Source organism: Haliaeetus albicilla, chromosome 20 (genome assembly GCF_947461875.1).
Source record: "Haliaeetus albicilla chromosome 20, bHalAlb1.1, whole genome shotgun sequence".
Classification (NCBI taxonomy): Eukaryota; Metazoa; Chordata; class Aves; order Accipitriformes; family Accipitridae; genus Haliaeetus; species Haliaeetus albicilla.
In genome coordinates, this window is record NC_091502.1 from 19332699 (window position 1) to 19355571 (window position 22873).

The 22873-nt window shown below is 38.9% G+C and overlaps 1 protein-coding gene across 3 annotated transcripts in view; it reads left to right on the plus strand.

The window, feature by feature from the left end:
* Positions 1-22873, plus strand: part of GRM5 (glutamate metabotropic receptor 5) — a 273244-nt gene that overhangs the window by 229720 nt on the left and 20651 nt on the right. For all 3 annotated transcript variants that reach the window (XM_069808429.1, XM_069808430.1, XM_069808431.1), the window contains exons 6-8: positions 266-434; positions 4039-4165; positions 12360-13299. In XM_069808429.1, coding sequence (XP_069664530.1) covers positions 266-434; positions 4039-4165; positions 12360-13299 — 1236 coding nt within the window. The remainder of the gene's footprint in view (positions 1-265; positions 435-4038; positions 4166-12359; positions 13300-22873) is intronic.

The window sequence follows — 22873 nt, forward strand, 5'->3', positions numbered from 1 at the left end:
TATTCTCAGAAGCTCAGTCACTTAACCCCAAAGTGTTCAGAGAACTTTTGTGGTGATAGAAGAAAACAAATTAAAATGCAAAGGAAAAGAAAGTTTATGGTATTACAAAAAATATTGGGAGAGACTCAAGGGCAAGCTTAATGCTTGAAATTTTGCCACCTTTGTTTCAACAAGCTTGATTTCGACTGTAGAGTGTTCCTTTAATTTGAAACATTTTGTGCTGTTCTCCTCAACTCAGCTATCTCTCCTCTCTGTGTTTCCAAAGATACGAAATCATGAATTTTAAGAAAATGGGGAAGGACTACTTTGATTATATCAATGTTGGCAGCTGGGACAATGGTGAGCTGAAAATGGATGATGATGAAATATGGTCAGAGAAAAATAATATCATCAGATCTGTGTGCAGTGAACCCTGTGAAAAAGGCCAGATAAAGGTAAATATTTTCTCCATTTACTTCAGTCATGTAGAATGCATAGCCTTGAAATTTGAAAGCAAGTTTTTCTTGACTCTGACATGGAGACAGTATCCCACACCTTAATTAAATTGTACAGACTTATGTATTTAGTCCTTACTCACACCGTAGTCATCTCACTGTTTTCATGAGTTGCCATTTTCTTCTACTCCTATATCTGTGAACTGCTGACTTTTTTATATTCCAAATGCTTTAGAACAGGTATTGTTTGGGGTTTTTTTGCTGCATATTTTTACAGCATCTGATTCAGTGGAGTGCAAATCCCTGTCTGGGATTTGTCAGTACAATTGCAGGTAAATTATAAATACTAATTTCTACAATTTCAGGGCTAGACATAGACACCTAGATTGGAACATTATTACTCAGACCTTAAGTCTGTTGTATCATCAGACAACATCAATAACTACCAGTATGTAGAACTTTAGGAAATGTAGGTAAGATTTTTTTTAATCATACCTGGTTTACTGCTTCTTTGTTTCCTAGGGTTTTTTTATATTTCTTTCCTCCCTTTCCATGTTGCAGTAAGTAAGAAGGGTAGATGAATCTGTCATATATTAATTGTACTCTATTATCCTTCAGCATCCCATGACACTTACTGCAGAACAGTTAAAATGCTGCAAGTCCTTAGCTTACCTTGCAGTCATTTATATAAAAGCCTGTGGGTTGAGGGGATGGGCACAGACAACACAGTGGCTCAGACTGAAAAAAAGCAACTGTAATTTCTGACAGGTGTCATTGGAAGCTGGATCACTTTTCTCCTGTGTTAACATGGCATGCTTGCAAAACATGGAAGCAGCTTCAGTGAGGGGGTGATGGGAGGCTGACCATGCTCTGCAACACAAAGCAAATCTCTGCAGTCTGAGTTTTCCAGAGTTTTAGGACTCAGTCACCATGTTTTATTCACTAACTGGTCTTTGGCAGTCAGTAAGTGACCTTCATCAGACCAAATGTGTATGTCTTCAGTGCAGGCATATATAGTTATACCAGATTTCTGAACTTCCTTATAGACCATGGAAATAACATATTGCTCTAGACCAGGAGTCATCTCATCCTCACGTAGGCTTTGAAAACAGTTGAGATGAATCTTGGTGTAGAAACACTTCTTTCTCTTCCCTGATGGTAAAAGGCACCCAGGCAGGACAGCGGGTTCAGGTGAGAACATATCTTCTGCAGACACGTAAAGGAAGGTGGGGTGAGTTACTGCCACAGTAACTAAACAGGGGTCTGATGTTAGCCTGCTCCAGCCACAAAGTCACATATGGGAGAGGACAGAGGTGGATAAACAGATAATAAATTCAGAATGGAGAGACTCTGAGTTCCTTTATGATCTGTTGCCACAACACAGGTAATGGGAAGTATCTTGTGATCTTCATTAACACAGTCTCCTTCCACCTTCTGCCCATGCTCTCAAGGATTCTCCCAAGAGGATTCCTCACTATGAAGCCAATTCAACACATACTTAGACACGTGCTTGAAGTCCAGTGTCTGAAATGTTCTTTAGGCTTCTCATCAGGTTATTGATTATAAATCTCAAAGTTTACTTATAGTCCTTTATCTTCATGGTCTTCACAGATGATGGGGAGAGCTTGACCCTACCAAGCTCTGTGGTGGTTTTCCTGCGGAATTCTGTGGGACTGAGTTATTATGAAGGAATTTGAAACATTCAGTGTAATGATACCCAACATTCAGCAACATTTGGTGCATCCATTTGAAGGACTTGATAAAATCCAAACACAACCCAACTCTATACATTTGAAATAGTGTAGATGTATGATTATTTAAATAAATACAGGTTCAAAGGATTGTCCAGACGACAAAGGGAAGGGAAAATAATTTTTGTTTTAAAGAGCATTATTTTTGTTAAACGGGACCGAAAAGATTGTTTTACAGTTAAGAGCTATGGCAAACAATTGTTCAAGAAAGGAAAAATAAATGGATGAAGAAATAGCTGACTAAGCAATTTAATACAAAAAAAAGTCTGACCTGGTTCTGAGTAGTGAAGAACAATTATTTTGACTCCCAGAGAAGAATATATAATCCTTCTCTGGATTAACCTCCAGTTAGTTCTGGATAAGAAATGTTCAGTGTACCAGTTTTCTGACAGATTTGTCAAAATCCAAGTATTTTATAGAAGATGTTGATTTGGTGAAAAGTTTAACAGAAAAGTGTAAATAAATTATTTTCATAAAAAGCTTAGGTATTTTGGTAATAAAAAATGGTTTCTATTTTGCCATTTCATTTTCTTGAGTATTTTATATATTGTAAAATTATGGAATTTTATAATGCAACAAGTTTACCAAAATATGTGTCCAAAAATTAGTACAAGCTTTCTAAGAATTGATTTTCCCAGACACAAGAAATTTTGTCATTTATTCAACTTTTCATTCAAGTTTAAAATGAAGGAAATCCCAAGACATGAATTCTTCTGGAGGACAGATATTCTGTTTTGCAAGTAGCTCTAGTCTCAACACTTACAGAGCAAATCACTTATGCTCCCATGGCCTTTCTGCCAGTTTAACTATTCAGGTGTGGCTTTTTTTCTTTTCATACTCTACAATTTTAAAAACAAAAACCCAAAATTGAAGTTTTCAAGTCCCCATATTGCTGATGAAAATTATATAATTTACACATTTTTCACTGCAGCGTTGCAAAGAGCAATCTAATTCTTTTTGATTACACTCCTTTACTTTTTATTTATTAAAACTGCAGTAAAGAAATTTGGTTTTGAAGCCACCTTCTAAATTCATCATTGCAAAAGATACATAAGTCAACCTACTTCTTATGCAATAATTGGGAGTATTCGTTTATAAATTGTTTGGGAAGAGCAGAGAAACTGGGAATACTTTATTTCAAAAGAAAGACATATTGACAAGAAGCACAGATGTTTTCAGTGCCCAAAGATGATAAACAAGGATCTTGAAAAATCTGCATCTCAATCATGAGCGTGCAATAACATTTGCCAGTAAATTATAAAATGAGAAATCAGGTCAGATGTTAAAATGGATAAAGATAACATTCTCACTCTTAAATGTTAATTAGAAATGCAGTAATTAAATAATTCTGGAAAAGACATGTTCAGTTTGATGCCTGGAAAAAATCACTTTTAACAAATCGCTTACAACTGGAGGAAAAATAAGCACCCAAAAATTGTTGGGTAATGAACCCTTAGGGAAATAACACTGTTGGTATGATTCCCTGTATGGACTACAATGGAGTGAATTATATGCCTTCAGTATCATGTGCTGCCTTTTATAGGCACATTGCCATCTATGAAATTTTGAGGTTTGCTAATTCTAAGAGGGGAAAAAACATCTTATTGTCATCCTATACCTCCACTTATACTTGTGTGGGGTTGATGGTTTCTTTCTTCTGGTATGTACGTGATGGGAGAACTGAGAACTTGTGTCATATTTTCTATAATGAAACATATCATGAAAAGGAACTCCCTGTAAAATAAAATTTAAAAAAAACCTCTATCAAAAAGAGATTAAAAAAATAAATTAGCAACTGGGGCAGCATGAATGTGTGTTTATGCTGCTAAACCAAATGTCAATTTTTGTCTCAGGTGATCCGTAAAGGAGAAGTAAGTTGCTGTTGGACCTGCACTCCTTGTAAAGAGAACGAATATGTATTTGATGAATACACATGCAAAGCCTGCCAGCTCGGCTCCTGGCCCAACGACGACCTCACAGGTAAATGAGTTGTGGCTGTGCTTATGTTGTCCATGAAAATGCTCATTTGCTGAGCTGAAGAAACAAATGCCAGATGCAAGTGAGTATGAGGACTGTTTCAGTCAGATCGAACCTGGGATTAAAGCTGAAATTTGAACTGAGGCTTCTACTTGTCTTGTCTCCTCAACCTGATCCAGGAATCCTTGGTGTAATTTAGCTGCTTTCTAAAGACCTGAGTTACTAGATCTAGAAATAAAAAAAAAAAATCTTGGTTTTGTATTCAACCATGTCCTAACATCTAACTGGTGGTGCAGATCTTGTCCTTCCCCAAACAAGTAGAGAAATTAAGTCCTTGTCAGAGAAATTATTAAGGAAGGTCAAATTTCAGAGTTTTATTTTCCTCCCAAGCAGGTACAGAAGAGTCATGCAATACTTTCTTTTTCAATCTGAAAATGTTATGAACTAGTTGCTGTAGTTACTGCTGCTAAATGCATGAGTGCTCCAAACAGACATAGGTTTGCATTAGTTCTTCGTTCCCCAGAAAGTCTGCTAGAAAACAGAGTTCATGTTCTTCTTGCCATGGCATAGATCTCTATGCTCTTGCAGAATACCAATTTGGCTACTTTAGACATAAATTACTCCAACATTTGCATCCCACAGCCTGTCTTTTTTATGACTAATAAACAGAATTCAAGTATTCTAATGCTCAGAGCACACACCACTTCAAAATGCTGTTCAGGGATCAGGTTATTGTGCCAGGCTCTGTATAGCCAAGGGGAGAAGAGACAGGCTTTTTTCCAGAAGAGCTCACAGACTTGGTTTGCATATAATTTCTATGGATAAGGGGAGAAATTTTTGAGGTGAAAGAGAGGGAAGACAATGAAAAAACAGTTTGCTGGATGTGGAAGAGTGTCAGGCAAGGCTTGGCCTATAGACAGATTTTTGTATATAAAGTTAATCCTTCCCTGGTAAGGAATGTTGCGTTGCTGTAATATATGAGCTAGCTTATCTAATTACTGCAAAAATATCATTTAGCCATGGAGCTGATGGGGTATTTTTCAGAAAATGTCAAACATGACACTTCCTCTGAGAAAAAAACTTTTAACTGAGAAAACTGAAACAGCAATAAAATGGATTTGCAAGTGCTCCTCCAGCTCTGCTCCCCCAGCCCTCAGCAATCAGCCAGCAAAGCCTTCTCATCTCAGGAGAAGCTTTCTTGTGCCAGGACAACAGAGAAGGGGAGAAAAAGACACCCGGCCCCACGTGTCCCACAGCGCAGAGAAGCCTCCAAAACCCACATTGGAAGGACCAGGCCATCACACCAGGCTGGTCAGTTTATGGAGGTCAACTAGTGCAAATGGTCAACTCTTCAACCAGTGGAGGTCTTGTTTGAGCTGTGCCAGATCCCAGCTCACATCTCTGTATCACTGGGCACCTGAGGCTTACCCAATGTAGATCAGCTGGAAAAGAAGCTGCTACAAGTCAGTTAGGAGGGAACTTGCTCCAAGTTCCTCATCCAATCAACAGAGGACCCACTTCTGAAACACCAGTGATGGGAACTGCCCATTGAACTGGAGAAGTTTGAGTAATCAGCCTGTAAGCACCATATGTAAGGCAAAGTGGAGCAAACAGCCACCAGATCGGCCTTCGGGCTCCGTGCTTTGAGCTGGGTCCCCAGGGTGTGCAGATCTCCATGCCTCAGGTGAGGCACCAGTCTGGGCTTGTGGAAGGATTTACCCGCTGAAGGTCTTACTTTGCCCTCAGGATGGAAGAGCAGGATGGGGTGGCACCTTGAAAGCTCTTACAGGATGAGTCAGTGATTTCCTATCCAGCTCTGATTGTTTTAAAGGACCGTAGTTGTCTTTTTAGTCAAGCCAACTGCTTTGTGTATTACATGAGCTGCTACATTTCGCAAACTATTCATCTGGCTTTAGACACGCATTTTATGCCTTTATAGGGACCGAAGTCAATATGCACACAAAACAACCCCTTGACATCAGTGTCAAGTAATGTTCCTCAGGAGATCTAAACCTTGCTCCTCAGCCCGGCACAAATTCAGCAGGCAGGATTTGGAAATTGAACCCCCTCTTTGCCTCCATGAACGCAGCTGATAAAATATGCACTCCTGTTAACAGGACACCCATCACCATAGCTTCATGGCTCTGTAGTCCCCACCTAACTTACTATTCACATGGTGGCTGGATCTTGTCTTATTTAGCTTTGTGTCAAAAACAGATTTTAAAAAACCTTTTCAAGCTTATCCATAAAATATATTGAGCTGTATTTTTAACAATCATATTTATAGTCCCAACTTTTGCAGCTAGTAAAAAACTGCCTCTCAATCTTGTTTACAACATAAGATTTAGTAATAAATGTGAATAAAAAGTAAGGAGAGGGAGATGTACTTTGTATTCTGGCAAGGAAATTTCGCTTCAGTTTTATAAAGCGCACACCGATCTCCTTGAAATGTCCCTACATCTGATACTGCAGCAGTCTATGTCTCTGCTGCTTGATAAAGCCATGTCTTAGGTAATGTCAGCTCCACAAGGCTACACATATAAAAAGCTCATTGGAATAAGTCTTCCTTGCATGATCACCTTCAGATGAGAGTCCTGTGAATATATCAGCCATGAGCCTGAGAAGGCTTTCAACGTGGAGCTGCACCTCACTGTTTGCCAGAGATCTGAACTTGGATAAAACCATTTTTGGAATCCTTTCTTGGCTCGCACAAGAAAACATTGCTCCATCTTTCTTGTGCTCAATGACGAGCATCAGTTTTGCACCACAAACTTCACTATATAAAAGGTGTAATGGCAGGGATGTTGCTCACAGAAAGGAAGAGAGATTAATCCTCTTTTTCAGTCACCTGTGGAATATCAGAATTCAGATGCAGGAGGGGAGAAGACAGAAGGGATGCAATATGTGTAGGAAAACTAAGTTATTCTCAGAACAGAAAAAGACATTGGAGTTCTGAAGTACGGAAAGGTACAGGAAGTCCAAAGGTAGTGGGAAAGGCAAGTGGGAGGAAGAGTTTCTCTTGATTAAATCAGTTACTGGAAAATATCTCCATCTAGAAGTGAAGCTGAGGCAAGAAAGGGAATGTTTAGCCACCCATATTTTATTTCCTCACAAATTTCAGTTTCATTGCTTATGCATGCAACATTCCCCAGGGACCAGGCTCCTCTTTGGACAAAAAACTAGTCATTCTCTTCCTTTTCTCCAAATTTATCTGTACCATCCTGACATGCACACCAAGTCATTTTTTTCCTCCTGGTTTAGTATCAAGATGTGCTTTCCAATCTACACTCCCCTTCTTCCCCACGCATTGTGTTTGCAACATTACAGCACCACTTCACACATTAGTATGGCCAGTGTGCCTGAGCCACATACTCAATTTGAGCAGAAGAAACTCATGGGTTTAAGTCCAGAAGTATTTGCCAACCACTCCACTATTCCTCAAAGACCTTCTTTACTTTATATTCACAGTGGAGGGAAGAGAAATGCACAGCCCTCAGCTGTATCCATTGACTGTGCAAACCTGCCCTTGCTGATGGTTTCAGTAAATGTGCCAGCCTGGGAACGGCATTCTGGCTCCTATAGTTTTGCATCTCAGCTCTCCATATGTGAATACCCAAATAATTACTCAAGATATCCTTTCTCCCATCTTTTGGGATTATAAATAGGGAAACATTCAGAAGCATTAATATAAAATATCTAACAGCATCACATCAGTACGCTTTGAATAATGTGTGCCAAATCCTGTGTGGAGGCTCTCATTCACAGCTACAATGCGTCTAGGTTGTCGTTTAGGTTTCAGCCTTGGTGTTTGGACTTCTGCTATCCTTGAAAGGGTCTGGGAAAAGTTACCAAGAAAACCAAGTCTTTTGTCAATGTCTTGAACTCACTGCTTAGGATGCCAAACCCCAGTGAAAAATATTTAGGACTTACTAAACCAGCAGTAATTTTCTGCCAGTTTTAGTCTCCATGTGCAGATTCAGTGAGCTTTAGCTCATGATGTTGACTTAAGAGACTTCACTGAATTCCCTTCACTTTCCAGAGTACATCCTATTCACAAGCCTTAGTCTGTCATGTTTACCTTTGGAACTAGTTTAATTATATATTTTATATTGCCTACCATGAAAGGGATTTTCACTGCTAAGCTAATACATGCTGAAGGCATGGTAAGGTCTCTTAGGTGTCAAGGCTATAATAACAAATTAAAACAGTGTCAAGATCAAATCTCCAGAAAATATGGACTATAATACAGTGCTTCATATCTGTGAACTCTTCTCTCAGATGAACTAATTTTAACGCCGTATAAAAGAACAGAAATAAGTGACAAGTTCACCTCTACAGAGAGAGCACAGGGTACTAATAGACCTATGGCAGCGGTCAGGCCTTCAAGAGCTTCTCCTCTCCGTGTTTATGGCACAATTTAGCCCATCCCTGAAGTAGCTCGATGTTTTTCCAAAATATCAGAACCTTTTTTTCCCCCAGAAGATCCTTATACATCCTTATGTGTAAATTGTTGGTGATTTTTGATGCTCCTTTCAGAAAACCTTTCCCTAGCATGTCAAATGGGACTCGATTTTTTATATCTGTTTGTCTTGTTATTCATATGCATATCTAGTACCTTGCTCCCACTTGCTACATTTCTGGCCAGAAGAACATAGAGGCAATTTTATGTCAATTTTACTGGGGCTCTGGTCCTAGAAGCAGTGCACTCTTGAGCACAGAGTAGAACAACTCTACACCTGCTCCAAAAATGGACTGGCTCCTATCAGCCTTTCCACAAGCCAAGGATTGCCTCAGCACACCGCAGGGACCACAAGACAAGGCTGCTGGCTCTGTTCCGCATGGAGTTTCTGAGCCAGCTAGGACAGAAGACTTTCCAGGTGCTTGGATATGGTGATGAAGTGTAAGAGGTGGGCTGTGGGGCAGGAACTTGTCCAAATGACAGCTGAGCATGCACATATTTAGGAATGAGTTCTTCTTGTGTTACCATTTCTCTGCTTTTACCTTGGTATAATCCTGGCCATCAACCTAACCTGAACAGTGCTGTTTTCCCATATTTCTTTTACTTGATCTAGTTGTCCCTTTCTGCAAAGTGCCATTGTCAGAAACCATTTGCAAAGCTATTATATGAAAACCTCACCAATCATTCCTTTATGAAGACTAGCCAGTCCTTAAATCTTGACTGAGGAATAAATCATTGCACAGTTTAGCATTCTCCTTGTAAAGTATACCCAGTGATGGGGGGGAAAAATGGGACAAGTTTTCAACTCTTTTCTCAGGTATTTTATTAAGAGAATGTAAAAAGAGTAATAAAGCAAGGAAGGCATGAAATAGTCTGAAACTAATGAGAAATGCTTGGTTATGATTCACCTCTGCTGCAACATTAGAAACTGAGCAAAATTCAGCCCCTCTATCATTGTCTGCATGTAAAGGCCAGCTGTCAGATAAAGACCTTTTCTCTTCAAATTTCCTGTCCAAGAATATATAGTAGTATTAGAAGCTGGTAACAATTTGTTTCCCCAAAACATTAATTAGATTTTGGTAAAATCAGAAATACATTTAGAGGTCCTTTACTCATAAAACTTATTGGGGAAGAACCCACATGGGGATATCTGCACACACCAGAGTACACTTTCTGGTTTCCACCCTTCTTCCACCACTCTTACTGGTATAAAATGTTGATTTTAATGATATGATTCCTGTGCTACATTAAATGTGATGAAGTCAGAATGAAATACAGTGTCTTCCTCACAATGAATAAGTAAACCCTTTTAAAACCAACAAGAGTCAAATAGGTATCATCAACTAATCCTATGAGTGTTTCAAAAAAATCTAAATGTCTTTGTTACATTAAGACGTGGCAATAATTTTATTTTTGCAACAGAAAGCTTTTCACACCAAAGCAGTTAAAATATGGATGGCAAATTAATCTGCATTTAGTAACCAAGAGGACAATTCTGTGACACTGGAGTGACTACAAATTTGTATCCTTTAACTGCACTAATATCAAAGACTTGTTTACCCTAATTCTTCTGATTTTTCTGCTTTGCGCAAGAATACAGAACTATCTGCCTTGTACTTTTGCCACACAAACTATTGAGCATACCACCTTATTTTAGGTATTATATTTTTGATAATATTAATTGTGTAGAGGTATAGAATACAGAAATACTGGGAGAAGAGAGGAGCTAAGTCTAATATCTAGCCATACCATTTAATGAAATTATTTTTACTACTAACAATGTCAGTGACAGATTTGGAAAATACTTTAAGGTCCACTTAAAATAAAGGAAAAGGTAAAGAGTAGATCTAGCATACAGAAATTCCCAAATTATAGTCCTGATGTCTACATTTACTCCTGTCCATCAGGTCATTGAGGTCCCAGGTTCCCTAATTACTTGGGATTTCTTGGCATCCGGATGCCCATCAGACAGTGCTAATTACCCTCACTGCTGAAAATACAAATGTGAGCACCCAGCGCTCCATCCCCACGGTGGGGGGGAAGTGCCTTGCCATGACCCCCCCTGAGTCAGGCTGACACCCTTCTGTCTGACCTAACCAGGAGACAGCAACCTGATTACAACAACCCTAAACTTGAGGTCATTTCAATTTTTCAATCAAGGTTAGTGAAGCTTAATACAAATGTAGGGGAAATAAAAGCTTTTAGTTGCATTTCCTCCACTCCATCATCTCCTTCCTGCTGTCCTGCCCTGCCTGGCAGTGCCAGCCCGTCTACTGTTGTTAGGAAGTTGCACTCCAGAGCACCAAGGTCCTCCCCCCTTATTTCTATTGTATTGGGTCTGGCTGAGATGGAGTTAATTACTGGTAGCTAGAAAGGTGCTGATAACACCTCAGTGTTTTGGCTACTGCTGAGCAGTGCTCACGTACCATCAAGGCTGTCTCTCCAACATTCCCCCCCCACCAGTAGGCAGGGGGTGGGCAAGATCTTGGACATAGGCAGGACAGCTGACCCAAACTGACCAAAGGAATATTTCATACCATATGATGTCTGCTCAGCAACAAAAGCTAAGAGAAAGGAGGAGGAGGGACAACATTCATTATTACATTTGTCTTCCCAAGCAACCGCTATTCATACTGAAGCCCTATTTCCCGGGAAGTGGCTAGACATCACTTGCTGGTGGGAAGTAGAGAATAAATCTTTTGTTTTGCTTTGCTTCTGCACACAGCCTTTTGACCCATGAGTTCTTCCATCTTATTTTCTCCCCACCCTGTCTTGCTGAGGAGGGGAGTGATAGAGCAGCTTGGTGGGCACCGGGCGTCCAGCCAAGGTCAACCCACCACACCTATCCAGGCTGTACAGTGCAAAAAGAAAGGAGGGATGCCAGCAACAAGTTTTCTGCCAGCTTTTACTCCTGTCCATTGATCTGCACAGTGTGGAATGAAAAGCTTCTTTGAATTCCTATGACATGCGTACATAGAATAACTTATTAAAACCTATACATAGACTGAAAAACAAGTATCCTTAGATGGGTTGCACTGCTAATTCAGCTTTGACACTAGTTTATTGAATTCAGTTTAATTTCATGATTTAGGTGAGGTTTTTAATTCCTCAATTCCTCTCAAAAGGATGAACGACAGATAAAGAAGTGAGCAGGATGTGCCATCCCAAATTACCTATTATCTGCAACTCTGATCCTAGAAAATTTTTGTTAGAAAAAAGGTAGCATATCTAAGAAAGAAGCATTCTCTTTTTCTTGACAGCTAGAATCTGTAAGATTCCTCTTTATAATCATTAAACAAGTACCAATATCCTTCACAGTGTACAATATAATTAGTAGGATTGACATCTGGTCCTCTAAGTGCATATAGTATGCAGACAACCCTGAAGCATTTTGCACTGAGGTAAAGCAACTTGATTCTGAAATTTGTTCATAAATTACTATATTTAAAAGAATTTAAAAGGAAAATTCCGCTGTGAGAGGTACTTATCTTAATCAGCTTGGCCACTTTTTCAGTCATCATGTTATATTCCAGATGAAGTGTATTACTGAAATAAGCTGTCACTGAAATGTATTTATTATGCCATTATATTAACATAATCTTAGCCTACACTCATTATAATGGCACCCTCCTGAAAGACAAAAAGAAGAGAAATATCCGGAAAACCTGTAACTATATCACTAAAGAATCTCACTCCTACATATTTCAGTTTACCTTCTTTTTTTTTCTTTTTCTGTAGGTTGTGACCTCATCCCAGTCCAGTATCTCAGATGGGGTGATCCTGAACCAATTGCAGCAGTTGTTTTTGCATGTCTGGGTCTGCTGGCCACCTTGTTTGTTACAGCTATATTCATAATGTACCGCGATACTCCAGTGGTCAAATCATCCAGCCGAGAACTTTGCTACATCATTCTAGCTGGCATCTGCTTGGGTTACTTGTGCACTTTCTGTCTCATTGCAAAACCTCAACAGATTTACTGTTATCTTCAACGAATTGGCATCGGCCTCTCCCCAGCTATGAGTTATTCTGCTCTAGTAACTAAAACCAACCGCATTGCAAGAATCCTGGCTGGAAGCAAGAAGAAAATCTGTACAAAGAAACCTAGGTTCATGAGTGCCTGCGCCCAACTGGTTATCGCATTTATCTTGATATGTATACAATTAGGCATAATTGTTGCCCTCTTTATAATGGAGCCACCAGATATAATGCATGATTACCCAAGCATCCGAGAGGTCTACCTGATTTGTAACACCACCAACTTGGGTGTTGTAACTCCCCTTGGATATAATGGATTATTAATTTTGAGTTGCACTTTTTATGCATTTAAGACAAGAAATGTCCCAGCTAATTTCAATGAAGCAAAGTATATTGCCTTTACAATGTATACCACCTGCATCATCTGGCTGGCTTTTGTGCCAATATATTTTGGAAGCAACTACAAGATAATCACCATGTGTTTCTCAGTGAGTCTGAGTGCCACGGTGGCCCTTGGCTGTATGTTTGTGCCCAAGGTCTATATCATCCTTGCCAAGCCTGAAAGGAATGTACGCAGCGCATTCACCACATCGACAGTGGTCCGCATGCACGTAGGGGATGGAAAGTCATCTTCAGCTGCAAGCCGCTCAAGCAGCCTGGTGAACCTGTGGAAAAGAAGGGGATCATCTGGTGAAACCCTTAGGTAAAGTTTGCTAATGTGGGAGTGTGGGGAAGCAATTATGATCTTCTGACAGTTACTAATAGTGGAAGGACAAAGGAAGATATATTAATTCCCTTTGCATCTGCAGTGGGAGAGGAGTGAGTCCTCTCTCCCACATCTGTAACAGTTTCAGGTTTGATTTAGTCAAAATGCTGTGGGAAAACAGGAGACAGAGCAATGGGCAAACAATTACAAGGCTGAAAATACTGGCGGTGTCAACAGTACACTTAAGGTAGGGAGGGAAACAAGGGAAATAACAACAGAACAAGAAATATAATTCATTGCCTTCTCCTGAATGCACCCATTTACAATCTCTTTCCCTTAAATTAATTGCATAGTGTTTGTATTTTGCCTCTAATCACAGCAATAAGACAACAGGGTTTCTGCTAGTGCTACATAATCAAGGTGGAGTAATAAACAAGTGGCATCGTGAGCAGCCACTCTCAGGCATCTGAGGATTTGTTTCATATGACTCTTCTGTTATACCTTTTATCTCTTATTCCCTTGATTTTCCTTTCTTGTATTATCTCTTCCTGCTTTCTTTCTTTTTGTCCTCACCTATCTTCTTTACCTTTCTTGATACCTTTCTCTGTATTCATCCTAACTCTATCAAATTCAGATGCTCACAGGCCCTGCTCTTGCTATCCTTGCTGCTATTGAACAGATACTCCCTTGAGAGATATTTCTTTGTTTCTTCACAAGGAATTATTTGAATTCAGTGATCATGAAGACAACTTGTATGTTCAGTGTATAAAAATTACAGTAAGTGAACACTAAAGAGAAAGGAGATCTCTCGAGTGGAAATACTGTCCTGCTTCATAGACAGAGCATGTAGAAATGCACCCAGCCTAGTGGTTCGTTTTCATCTTTTGATCCCTTTCACCTTTGATATGGGTGCTAAGGGGATGATTTGGGTTATTTAACTGCTGGCATAAACAAAGAATTCTCCCTATATGAAAGTGCAGGGAAACAGTTTTGTCATTCTTCAGCTATGCATGTCTAGCCTGGAAGTGACAAGTAGGTAGATTTTCCTCCTCACTGAAACACAAGTGGATTTTAGGATCGATAATACAAATATTTCCAGACATGCTATTGTTCACAACTGGAGTTGGCATAAAACAAGGGAATTTGTACTTCCATTTGTGTGCGAACCACAATTCAGACTTGAGGGAGGATTTTATTAGTAATACCTGCAGGATAGATTATGCCAAAGTGGTGATTTGTTTCTGTCAGATTACTACTAATGCTTCTCTTTCAGTGACTTTGAATTGGTACAGAAATGGCGAGTCTACTACAAGCTATTTTATACCTATGATCAGTTAATGATGCTATCTTCCAGTTCCTTTCCAGGTGCAGATTAGATGCTATTTTAAAATGATAAATCCTTTATCAGCTTAAGTGATGATTACCTGAAATGTCCTTTTCTACAGCCTCTGTCTGTATGCCTGAATGACCTGAGGTGTTCAGGATAGAAGCCCTATAACAACTTCTGGGCCAGCTAAAAGAGCTATTCTTCATAATATGTCCTCAACAGAAGAGCGTTCTTCCTCTTTGAGATGATTATTGTTTTCCCCTCACTTTTGCTGCAGGGCTCATTTGCCATCTCACAACTTTTTTACTCAACAAGATGAAGTTATAGATGACAGGAAGATCTTGGGCTTGGGAAGGATTTGTTTGTCATCTGTTAAGGCCCAGTTTTGAAAGATATTGCTCAAAAATCTTTGTTTTGTTCTGAAAAGTAAGAAGCGTACCCTGCTATTAAATATTTTAAAAGACCAGGTGTACTTTCTTCTTTTTGAGGACTCTGTTTCCATTTCTTTATATCCCTCAAAGTGTAGATAATACCTGTGGTAGAGAGTTATTAGCAGAATGTAATAGACCATCATCAACAATTACTTCTTTTTCAATAGCACTGTCTTGGAAATGTCTTCAGTCCTGAAGAGCATTGAGAGTGCCTGAGATGTGTGTGTAGGAATGAAAAAGGCAGCACAAAGCTGATATATTCACACACTTACCTAGATATAAAGAACTAGAACATTTCAACTGAAACTTGGAAAAAAACTTTTATGTCATCAGCAGTGTTCATCAACACATAAAACTGTAACAAAGAGGACACTCCTAATGCATGTGTCTGAATCCTCAGCTGGTTAAACTGTGATGGTGCCAAGGAGTTCAGCAGTGCTCAGTCAGTGTGTGCCTGAAAGGTCTGGGAATCCATGAGCAAAATGATTCCATCGATCATGGGAAATTGTCTCTAAACAATGCCTATTTGGTTGCATGAAAGAAAACAAAACAGAGGCCTGAAATATGCTGAGTAAATTTAAAATGCTGCTCAGGACTTCACCTATGTCTGATATCATCTCCAAGAAAGAACAAAAAAACACTTTCAGCTTCAATTCTGCTTACTGTAGAGCATGAGCAAACAGTCTGACCATTTTACTTAATATTCAAACTTTTCTTTAAAAAAATTGTTGCACGAAGTAATATGTTTCAAGGTATTATTCAGTACAATGTTCAAAAGCTTGTTTGGATAGTTACTCAAGTAAACACTGAAGTACTCAGAATCAAAGGAAATACACACTAGAGCTACATGGCATTATTTAAATAGCTCAGAGGGGCTTTATTTAAAAGAGAGTGAGTCACTGTTGAATTTTAAAGAAACATGCTATTTAAGTCACCAGTGCTTAGAGGGGCCTCTATCATTAGCATTTTGCTTCCTGACACTAATTTATAGCGCAGTGTAGTATTGCATCAAATCATTGTCAAACAGATAATGCCAATGCTCCATTCAGAGTTTTCACATCAGCTGCAAAATGACAGATAACAAGACTGCTTATGCCTAAATAAAGCAATGCATCTGTTAGAGTCCTAAATGACTTTTTGCATGGGGTGTTCCTCAATCAAGAAAACTGAGGCAAGCTGTGGATATGTGTTGGAGTGATTGAATCTTCACATACTGAAATATGTAGAAGGAGAGAGTAAAACTATTCATTACCTAGTGAAATGAAAACCATTTCATGTAGGCTATTGTGGTTCAGCAGTACTCACCAAAATATATTCTACCCTCATTTAAAAGTAGGGCTAACAAACCAGACGTTTTCAGATGCAACTCCACAAAGAAGAACGCTGAACACTACATAGCGGGAGTCAAAGCCACACGACCTATGTAGAGAGGCGTTTGAACCTTCTGCTTCCAGTTATCTTACCAGTTAATTTCATAGGGACTAGGAAGTAGGAAGGCCATAAATAAATTGAGAAAATCTTACCTTAAGGTCCCAGGAACTATTATGACACATGCCACACAGCCTTTTTGCAAGAGTCCAAAATACAGGACTAATTTATCCTCTCCTCATTCTCAAATGACTCTGTATCCCAGGTGAGATAAGGACTGTCTATTTCTGCTACAAGAGCTGCTACTATGATATTTCTAGCCATGACTGCAGACCAAAAGGTCTCAGTCATGCTACCTCAGCCTGGAGAATAGAGCAGATGTTCCAAAGTTTCTCTTACCTTTCTTATATCTTAGCCCTGGATTTCACACAGTAATTTCTCCACTGTAGTTGTTTCTCGGCCCAAACCATACATACTCCATTTTCCAAGCTTACATATACTGACCTTTTAAAAACACACATCTCCTTCCACCTACCTGTAGAAAAGCAAGTTTGATTTCCTTTAAAGCAGGTAATAAACTGTTCTGAATGACCAGCAAAGTGTTAAAAACAGCCCTAAATACTGTCTCTCCCACATGTATGTACTAAGCAAGTCTTAAAAATCCTGCCAATGTTTTTCTCCCTGCCCTTTAAATTTCTCCCAAATCTTCACAGTGCAGCCAGTGCTCCTCCTCTCCAATTCTCCCACTGTTGGTTGTAGATGCCCCAGTGGTTCCTGCCCTCAGCTGCTTCTTTTGGAGGTCCCCAACCCACCTTCAACATTCCTCAGTTGCTTCAGCAGCAAATTCTGCACTGTTCCAGCCTGTAACATGTTATAGCAAAAATCAAGAGGAACCTGGCATCCTTCTATAGATCAAGCTGTGACCTGGACACAAACAGCAGAGCTGTTCAGGCAGTGAGATTGGAACCTCTGAAAGAAAAGGGAGGTCAGAAAACACCATTGCAATCCCAAGGTAAGGCTCTCTGCTTGGAGATTAGAGGCTTAGTTCATATGCATCCCACTTTATCTATTTTTGCAGTGACAGTGAGAGGCAGAAGAAGGGAATTAGGCAGCTAAAGTGTTTTTTAACTGCCAGTTGGCTATTCTCCCTGTGATGATGTAGGACTCATTTAGGTTTCTTCTACCACATTCTCAACAGACAAGAGCTGGTAGGTGCCCAGTACAAGCCAAAAGTACTCTCCCAAAACAATACAAGACAGATTATCAACTTCTAAATGAGTTAGGATTTCTGAAATTAACTATTCATTTAAGCAAAAGGACTAAGCAGTACTTTCAATCTGTTGCCCAGGCAGGTAGATATGGTCACTCAACAGTAAAGAATCATCACCAGCAAATGTTAGCCATATTCAAGATACATTGGATGTTTGCGGTACTGTGCATAATTCCTCCATACAGAGGTGAACAGCACAATACTAGACAACAGAAAAAAGATGCACATTGATTTCTGCACCTTATCATAGACATTTATCCACAGCAACTCACAAATCTCATTGAGATTAAAGCTTAATAGCCTAGTGTGGCAGTAATGCTGTATTCCACCTGGATTTACTAGATGATGAAGTATTTCCTAAATAATTAAAAATAAACTGTGGCTGTCAAAACAAATGAACTACTCATTTGTTTTTTAATGTGTTAATTTGTCCTCTTAAGAAGTTTGTTTATCACTGTGTGATTGCAGAACTAGGCATTGCTCTGTATACATATGCAGAAGTGATAGGACTGACAGCTTTCATTCAGGAGTGGGGATCCCTTGCTCTAGTGAGCCAACACTCACCCTCAGGTGAACCATAGAATTTTTATTGTACAAATCACTATTACTTTGTTTTATCTTAGTCAACTTAGACAAAGGTGTTCACACATCCACCTAAGAATCAGGTGCCATTTGGGAACATTTTGTCTCCCTCTCAAGTGTTACACTGGTAGAGTAATAGCAGCTTGAGGGACCAAGCGCCTGCCTTGCACAGGCATCAGAAAAAGCATTCAGGTGTCCAGGCTCACCTGCTGTTAAATGCCATTCCCTGTCTCCTATGAGGAAAACATGATAAGTAAGGTAGATTTTTCCACTGGACTGGATTCAGCCCTGGACCACCAGTGGCTATAATTACTGTTTACATCAGACAGTCCCAAACTGTGCCATAATGAAATATTTTGGAAACAGGTGTCTACCATCACACTGTGTGCTCTGTTTTCTGCAAGGAACAGCTGGTTTCCCCCTTATCTGTTCCCTCTCTTTTTCCTTCTTTTGACTGACTATATCTGTTTCATTACAATTCAAACAAGAGCTATTTTGATCCACAAAATAAGAAAAATATGCTTGGATCAGCCTAGAAGCTGCCATTCATGGTTTAAAAATATCACAGTCTAAATATTATATCATTCATCAGCACGTCATATCTCAGCATCAAAATCTTGAGATGAGTTTTTTCAGAAGCCTGAATTGAAATTTCTCCAAAAACCCCACCTTTTTTTCCTCAGGAAATTTTTCAAACACTCCCTCTAATTCTGAATCTGATTGAAATCTATTTAAAGCACTGAAAAAACAAGTGAACCGAAAATTTTCAGGCTTGAACTAGCTTGAGCAATCTTAGCTTTTAAAACTTGTTCAAGGTCTGACTACTGCTATGTTGCATTATTAGGAAAGCCCCAGGAAGACACTGAGTTTCCAGACAAATGGGAATCCCCATCAGAATAAACCTCTGCTATGCACACCATGCCAAGGGGCTCCAAGATGCAGGCCGTGCAACTCCCCTTACCCAGATATCAAATTTTGACTGGCTGAAAGCCACATTCATGAATAAGTGGATAGATTTAAAGCCATGACCATCAAGCTATGATCAAATGTTTTTAGAATTTGTGTGTGTAATGAGCATGAGGATTTCAGATGTAAATGTGAGAGATTCAAATTCCCTATGCCTCAGGAAGAGAAGTTGCCTGAGAGATGAAACAGGGCTGTTATTTGTCATGGAGCTTTCAGTCCTGTAAAGAAGATGGAGTACAAGAAAAACTGAGGGACTTTTGTGGAAAGCTGAAGCTGGCTCATATTCCTCACATGTACGCCCATTGAGAAAGATACTGATCGTGAGTTTCTGCCACAGCATATTCTATTGGGACATATTTCTTACAGTACAACTGCCAATTTTGTCTTCATTTATATGCAGCTTGAACAATTTCTTTGACACACTTTGAATGATGATAAAAGAACACTACACTTCTCCTCCAAACTAATTTTTAAAAACTTTTTACTTACCAGAGTTTGTCAGGCCATGGGTTATAGGTTCATATCACAATTTTCACAACCGAAGGGCTGAGGTACTCTTGGTGATCTGGGCGGTCATATGGTACACTAAGACTAACACTCCATCAGGTCCATTGCCTGGCAAAACAAGGGAAAACACAACTTTCCCAATCCGTAGAATAACAGTCACAGACTTCATAAAAATCATTGGTTCTGCAGTTTCTGCAGGTAGTGCACTGATTTGCTCATAGAAACATGAAACTGAATATAGAAGAGGTTGTAACCTCATGACACTGAGCTCAAGACTGGGGCATCACCTCTCGTATGGAGTTGTATCAGCAGCCTGTCAGATATGCCAGCAGGGATTGCTTTCCTACTGGAGCCTGGTGGAACCATTCTGTCTTGTATAAAATAAACACTGATTGGAAAAGGCAGAAAGTTATGTTCTAGCCTAGTGAAAAGAACAATGATTTTTTTTATGTCAGACAATAGCAGAGGAGAGATTCCAGCCTGAGTCTCTTGTACCCCACAAGTGCCCCATCTGTCAGACTTTTATATTAGCTTTACACTAAAAGAACTTTACAATTCTGGTTTTATTTCACTGGCAAAAAAAAGGGGGACATTATTTGAAATCCTGAAGTTTTATAGAATAGACAAATAATTTACTGGTGACTTTTAGTTTTTTAAATTAGCTCTTGTGTGCATGGAGAACTAATCAGGAGATTACGAAAGAATGTGGATCAGGAGAACTAATGCTTAAGAAGTTACATTATAGAAATGACCGGCACCATTCTTGAGCTGTAGCAGTGACCAGCTTTTAGCCATTGCTCATCTCAGTGCAATAAATCCCAGTGGAAGGTGAAAAGTGAAAGTGCTGCACAAAACAAGACCAGAGGTTACTGTAAGGCAAAAGATGTCACTGAGAAATCATCATGTCCCCCAAAATAAGTTAATTTCTACAGATGCTGTTTAAGAGGACCATCGACTACAAATTGCATGAAAGTGCTTAGATGGCTTTGTACTATGAGACAATGGCAGAAAAGTGAGAGGTAAACTTCTTACATGACATAATGTCATTAGAGCAGGTAACAATTCACATGAGGTCAAGGTTTGGCTCAATGGGTATTGTTCTTATTTAAAAAACTAAAATCTAGCCATAGTGACACAACAAGATATTATTTGTTGGCTTCATAGCCTTGCTAGAAAAGAATTTTGATGCACGCAGAAAAAAAAATATTTGACTCTTCAGAGGAAGTCATTATCATTTTGACTGATTAGTCTGCATTTATTAATGAATCGGTTCCCAAATGGATCATTCAGAGTTTTTTAATCTACTATGCTACAAAAATTTAGATTGAGAGATTACTGAATGGTTTGAGTCCTTAATTTTTCCCTAAATAATTTAGTCTTGGTGTCTTTTTGGACAAGCTTGATACTGTGATTAATTAAACTTCAAATATTGGGAAATGACTGAAGAATATTTTATGAAATTCCATGAAAGGTATTTTAGTCTGAAAGATTTTGATAAATTGCTGCTAAAACATTCCATCTTTATAATGAATTGATACTCTTGAATGCCCTGATTACAATGACGTTTAATTTGTGTACAGTGCTAGTGTTGTTGGTTTGAATTTTCCCCTCAACTTAAATTTAATTAAAATACTGATTGATTGATACAAATTGTTTGGCTGCATTAACTGAGCGCATGTATTCAAGCCTAATTTTTGGAATTATTTACATTATTAAGACAGCGTCCCCATCATTTTGAACCAAGTATCATAGCTGAACTGTGCAAATTAAATTACACTGTAAAGAGTTCCTTGCCTACTGTTACACAAATACGGTCTAAATGACAGCAAAATGCAGTCCTGCTAGTGTACTACAAAAGAAGAAAAAGAAGGAACAGTGAAGAAGGGATGCTGCAGTTTGATTATTTTTTTTTAGGTGAAGAAAGAGCTGAGGAGGAGTTTTCTAGTTTTTAACAACACTGTCTACCCCTTTTACCTTTTTTTTTCCATCTTCAAGCCTGTCTCCCAAAATTCTGGTGACAAATAAATGTCACCATAGACTATATCAATATCGTCCTTATCAGTCATGCTGAAGATCACCCAGACAAGCCATGCAGGTGCTCTCATGTCCTTTAGCGTGTATGATGTAGATCCTGTTGCAAACTACCACCTGACCTGAGCACAGATTTGTTTACCAAAGGAACTTCTGGTTCTTTCCAGCGCAAACTTTGATATGAACTGGCATTGTAATTAACTTGGCAAACAGAAAACTAGGACATCCACCCTCCTTCCAAGGTCCAAAGACGTGAGCCAGTCTGCCAATATGGAAATACTTGTATGAATTATAAAGAATTATATTTGTACTTGACTACTGAAAGTTGGTGTGGACTGGTAGAAGAACTGGAATTTCAGCTGACTTAGCACATTTGGTTACAGATATTTTTTAATAACTGTGACTGCAATTCAAGGCAGGTATCTGTTAAAATATATAAACACAAAACTCTCTTTTAATTTGCTCTAGTTTCGATTATAGCATTATATATTGCAGTGATTATCTGGTTTGCTGCCAGTTGATGACTTATAATACAATTAGACATTGCCAAAAAAAAATTTAAGTCATTTTACAGTCCACTATCCAATAATGAGGTAGCAGAAAAAGAAAGGATAAAAATCTAATAAACAAGCACTAAAGATGCAAAACATTAGAAAACAAAATAGAGTTAATATATTAAATATACAGCATAACATAACAGATCCAAGTAATAAAAAGCATTGGAAAAGAGAAACTTCATTATTATAAATCAGCAAAATTGAAAAACATCATGTTAAACTCAATGCCAAGGTAAGGCATTGCAAAGCAGGCCCCCATCCATCCATTTCACAAACTTAGAGAAGTTTCTAACATTTAAAATGCTTCAGAGCAAATGAGATGCAGTTTCCCTTTTCACCATAATGAAGGAAATAATAAATAAAGTAACGAGACCTTCCTATGGCATCTCTAGTTATATATACCTGAAAAAGAGAGTACAGAGGTTCAGCATAGTGAATAGAATGGATAGAACTAGAAGTCTTGTGTAAATAAGACCCTACAGTACAAAAATCCTATACAATGGTTTGATCAACATTTCAGAAATACCCTTTC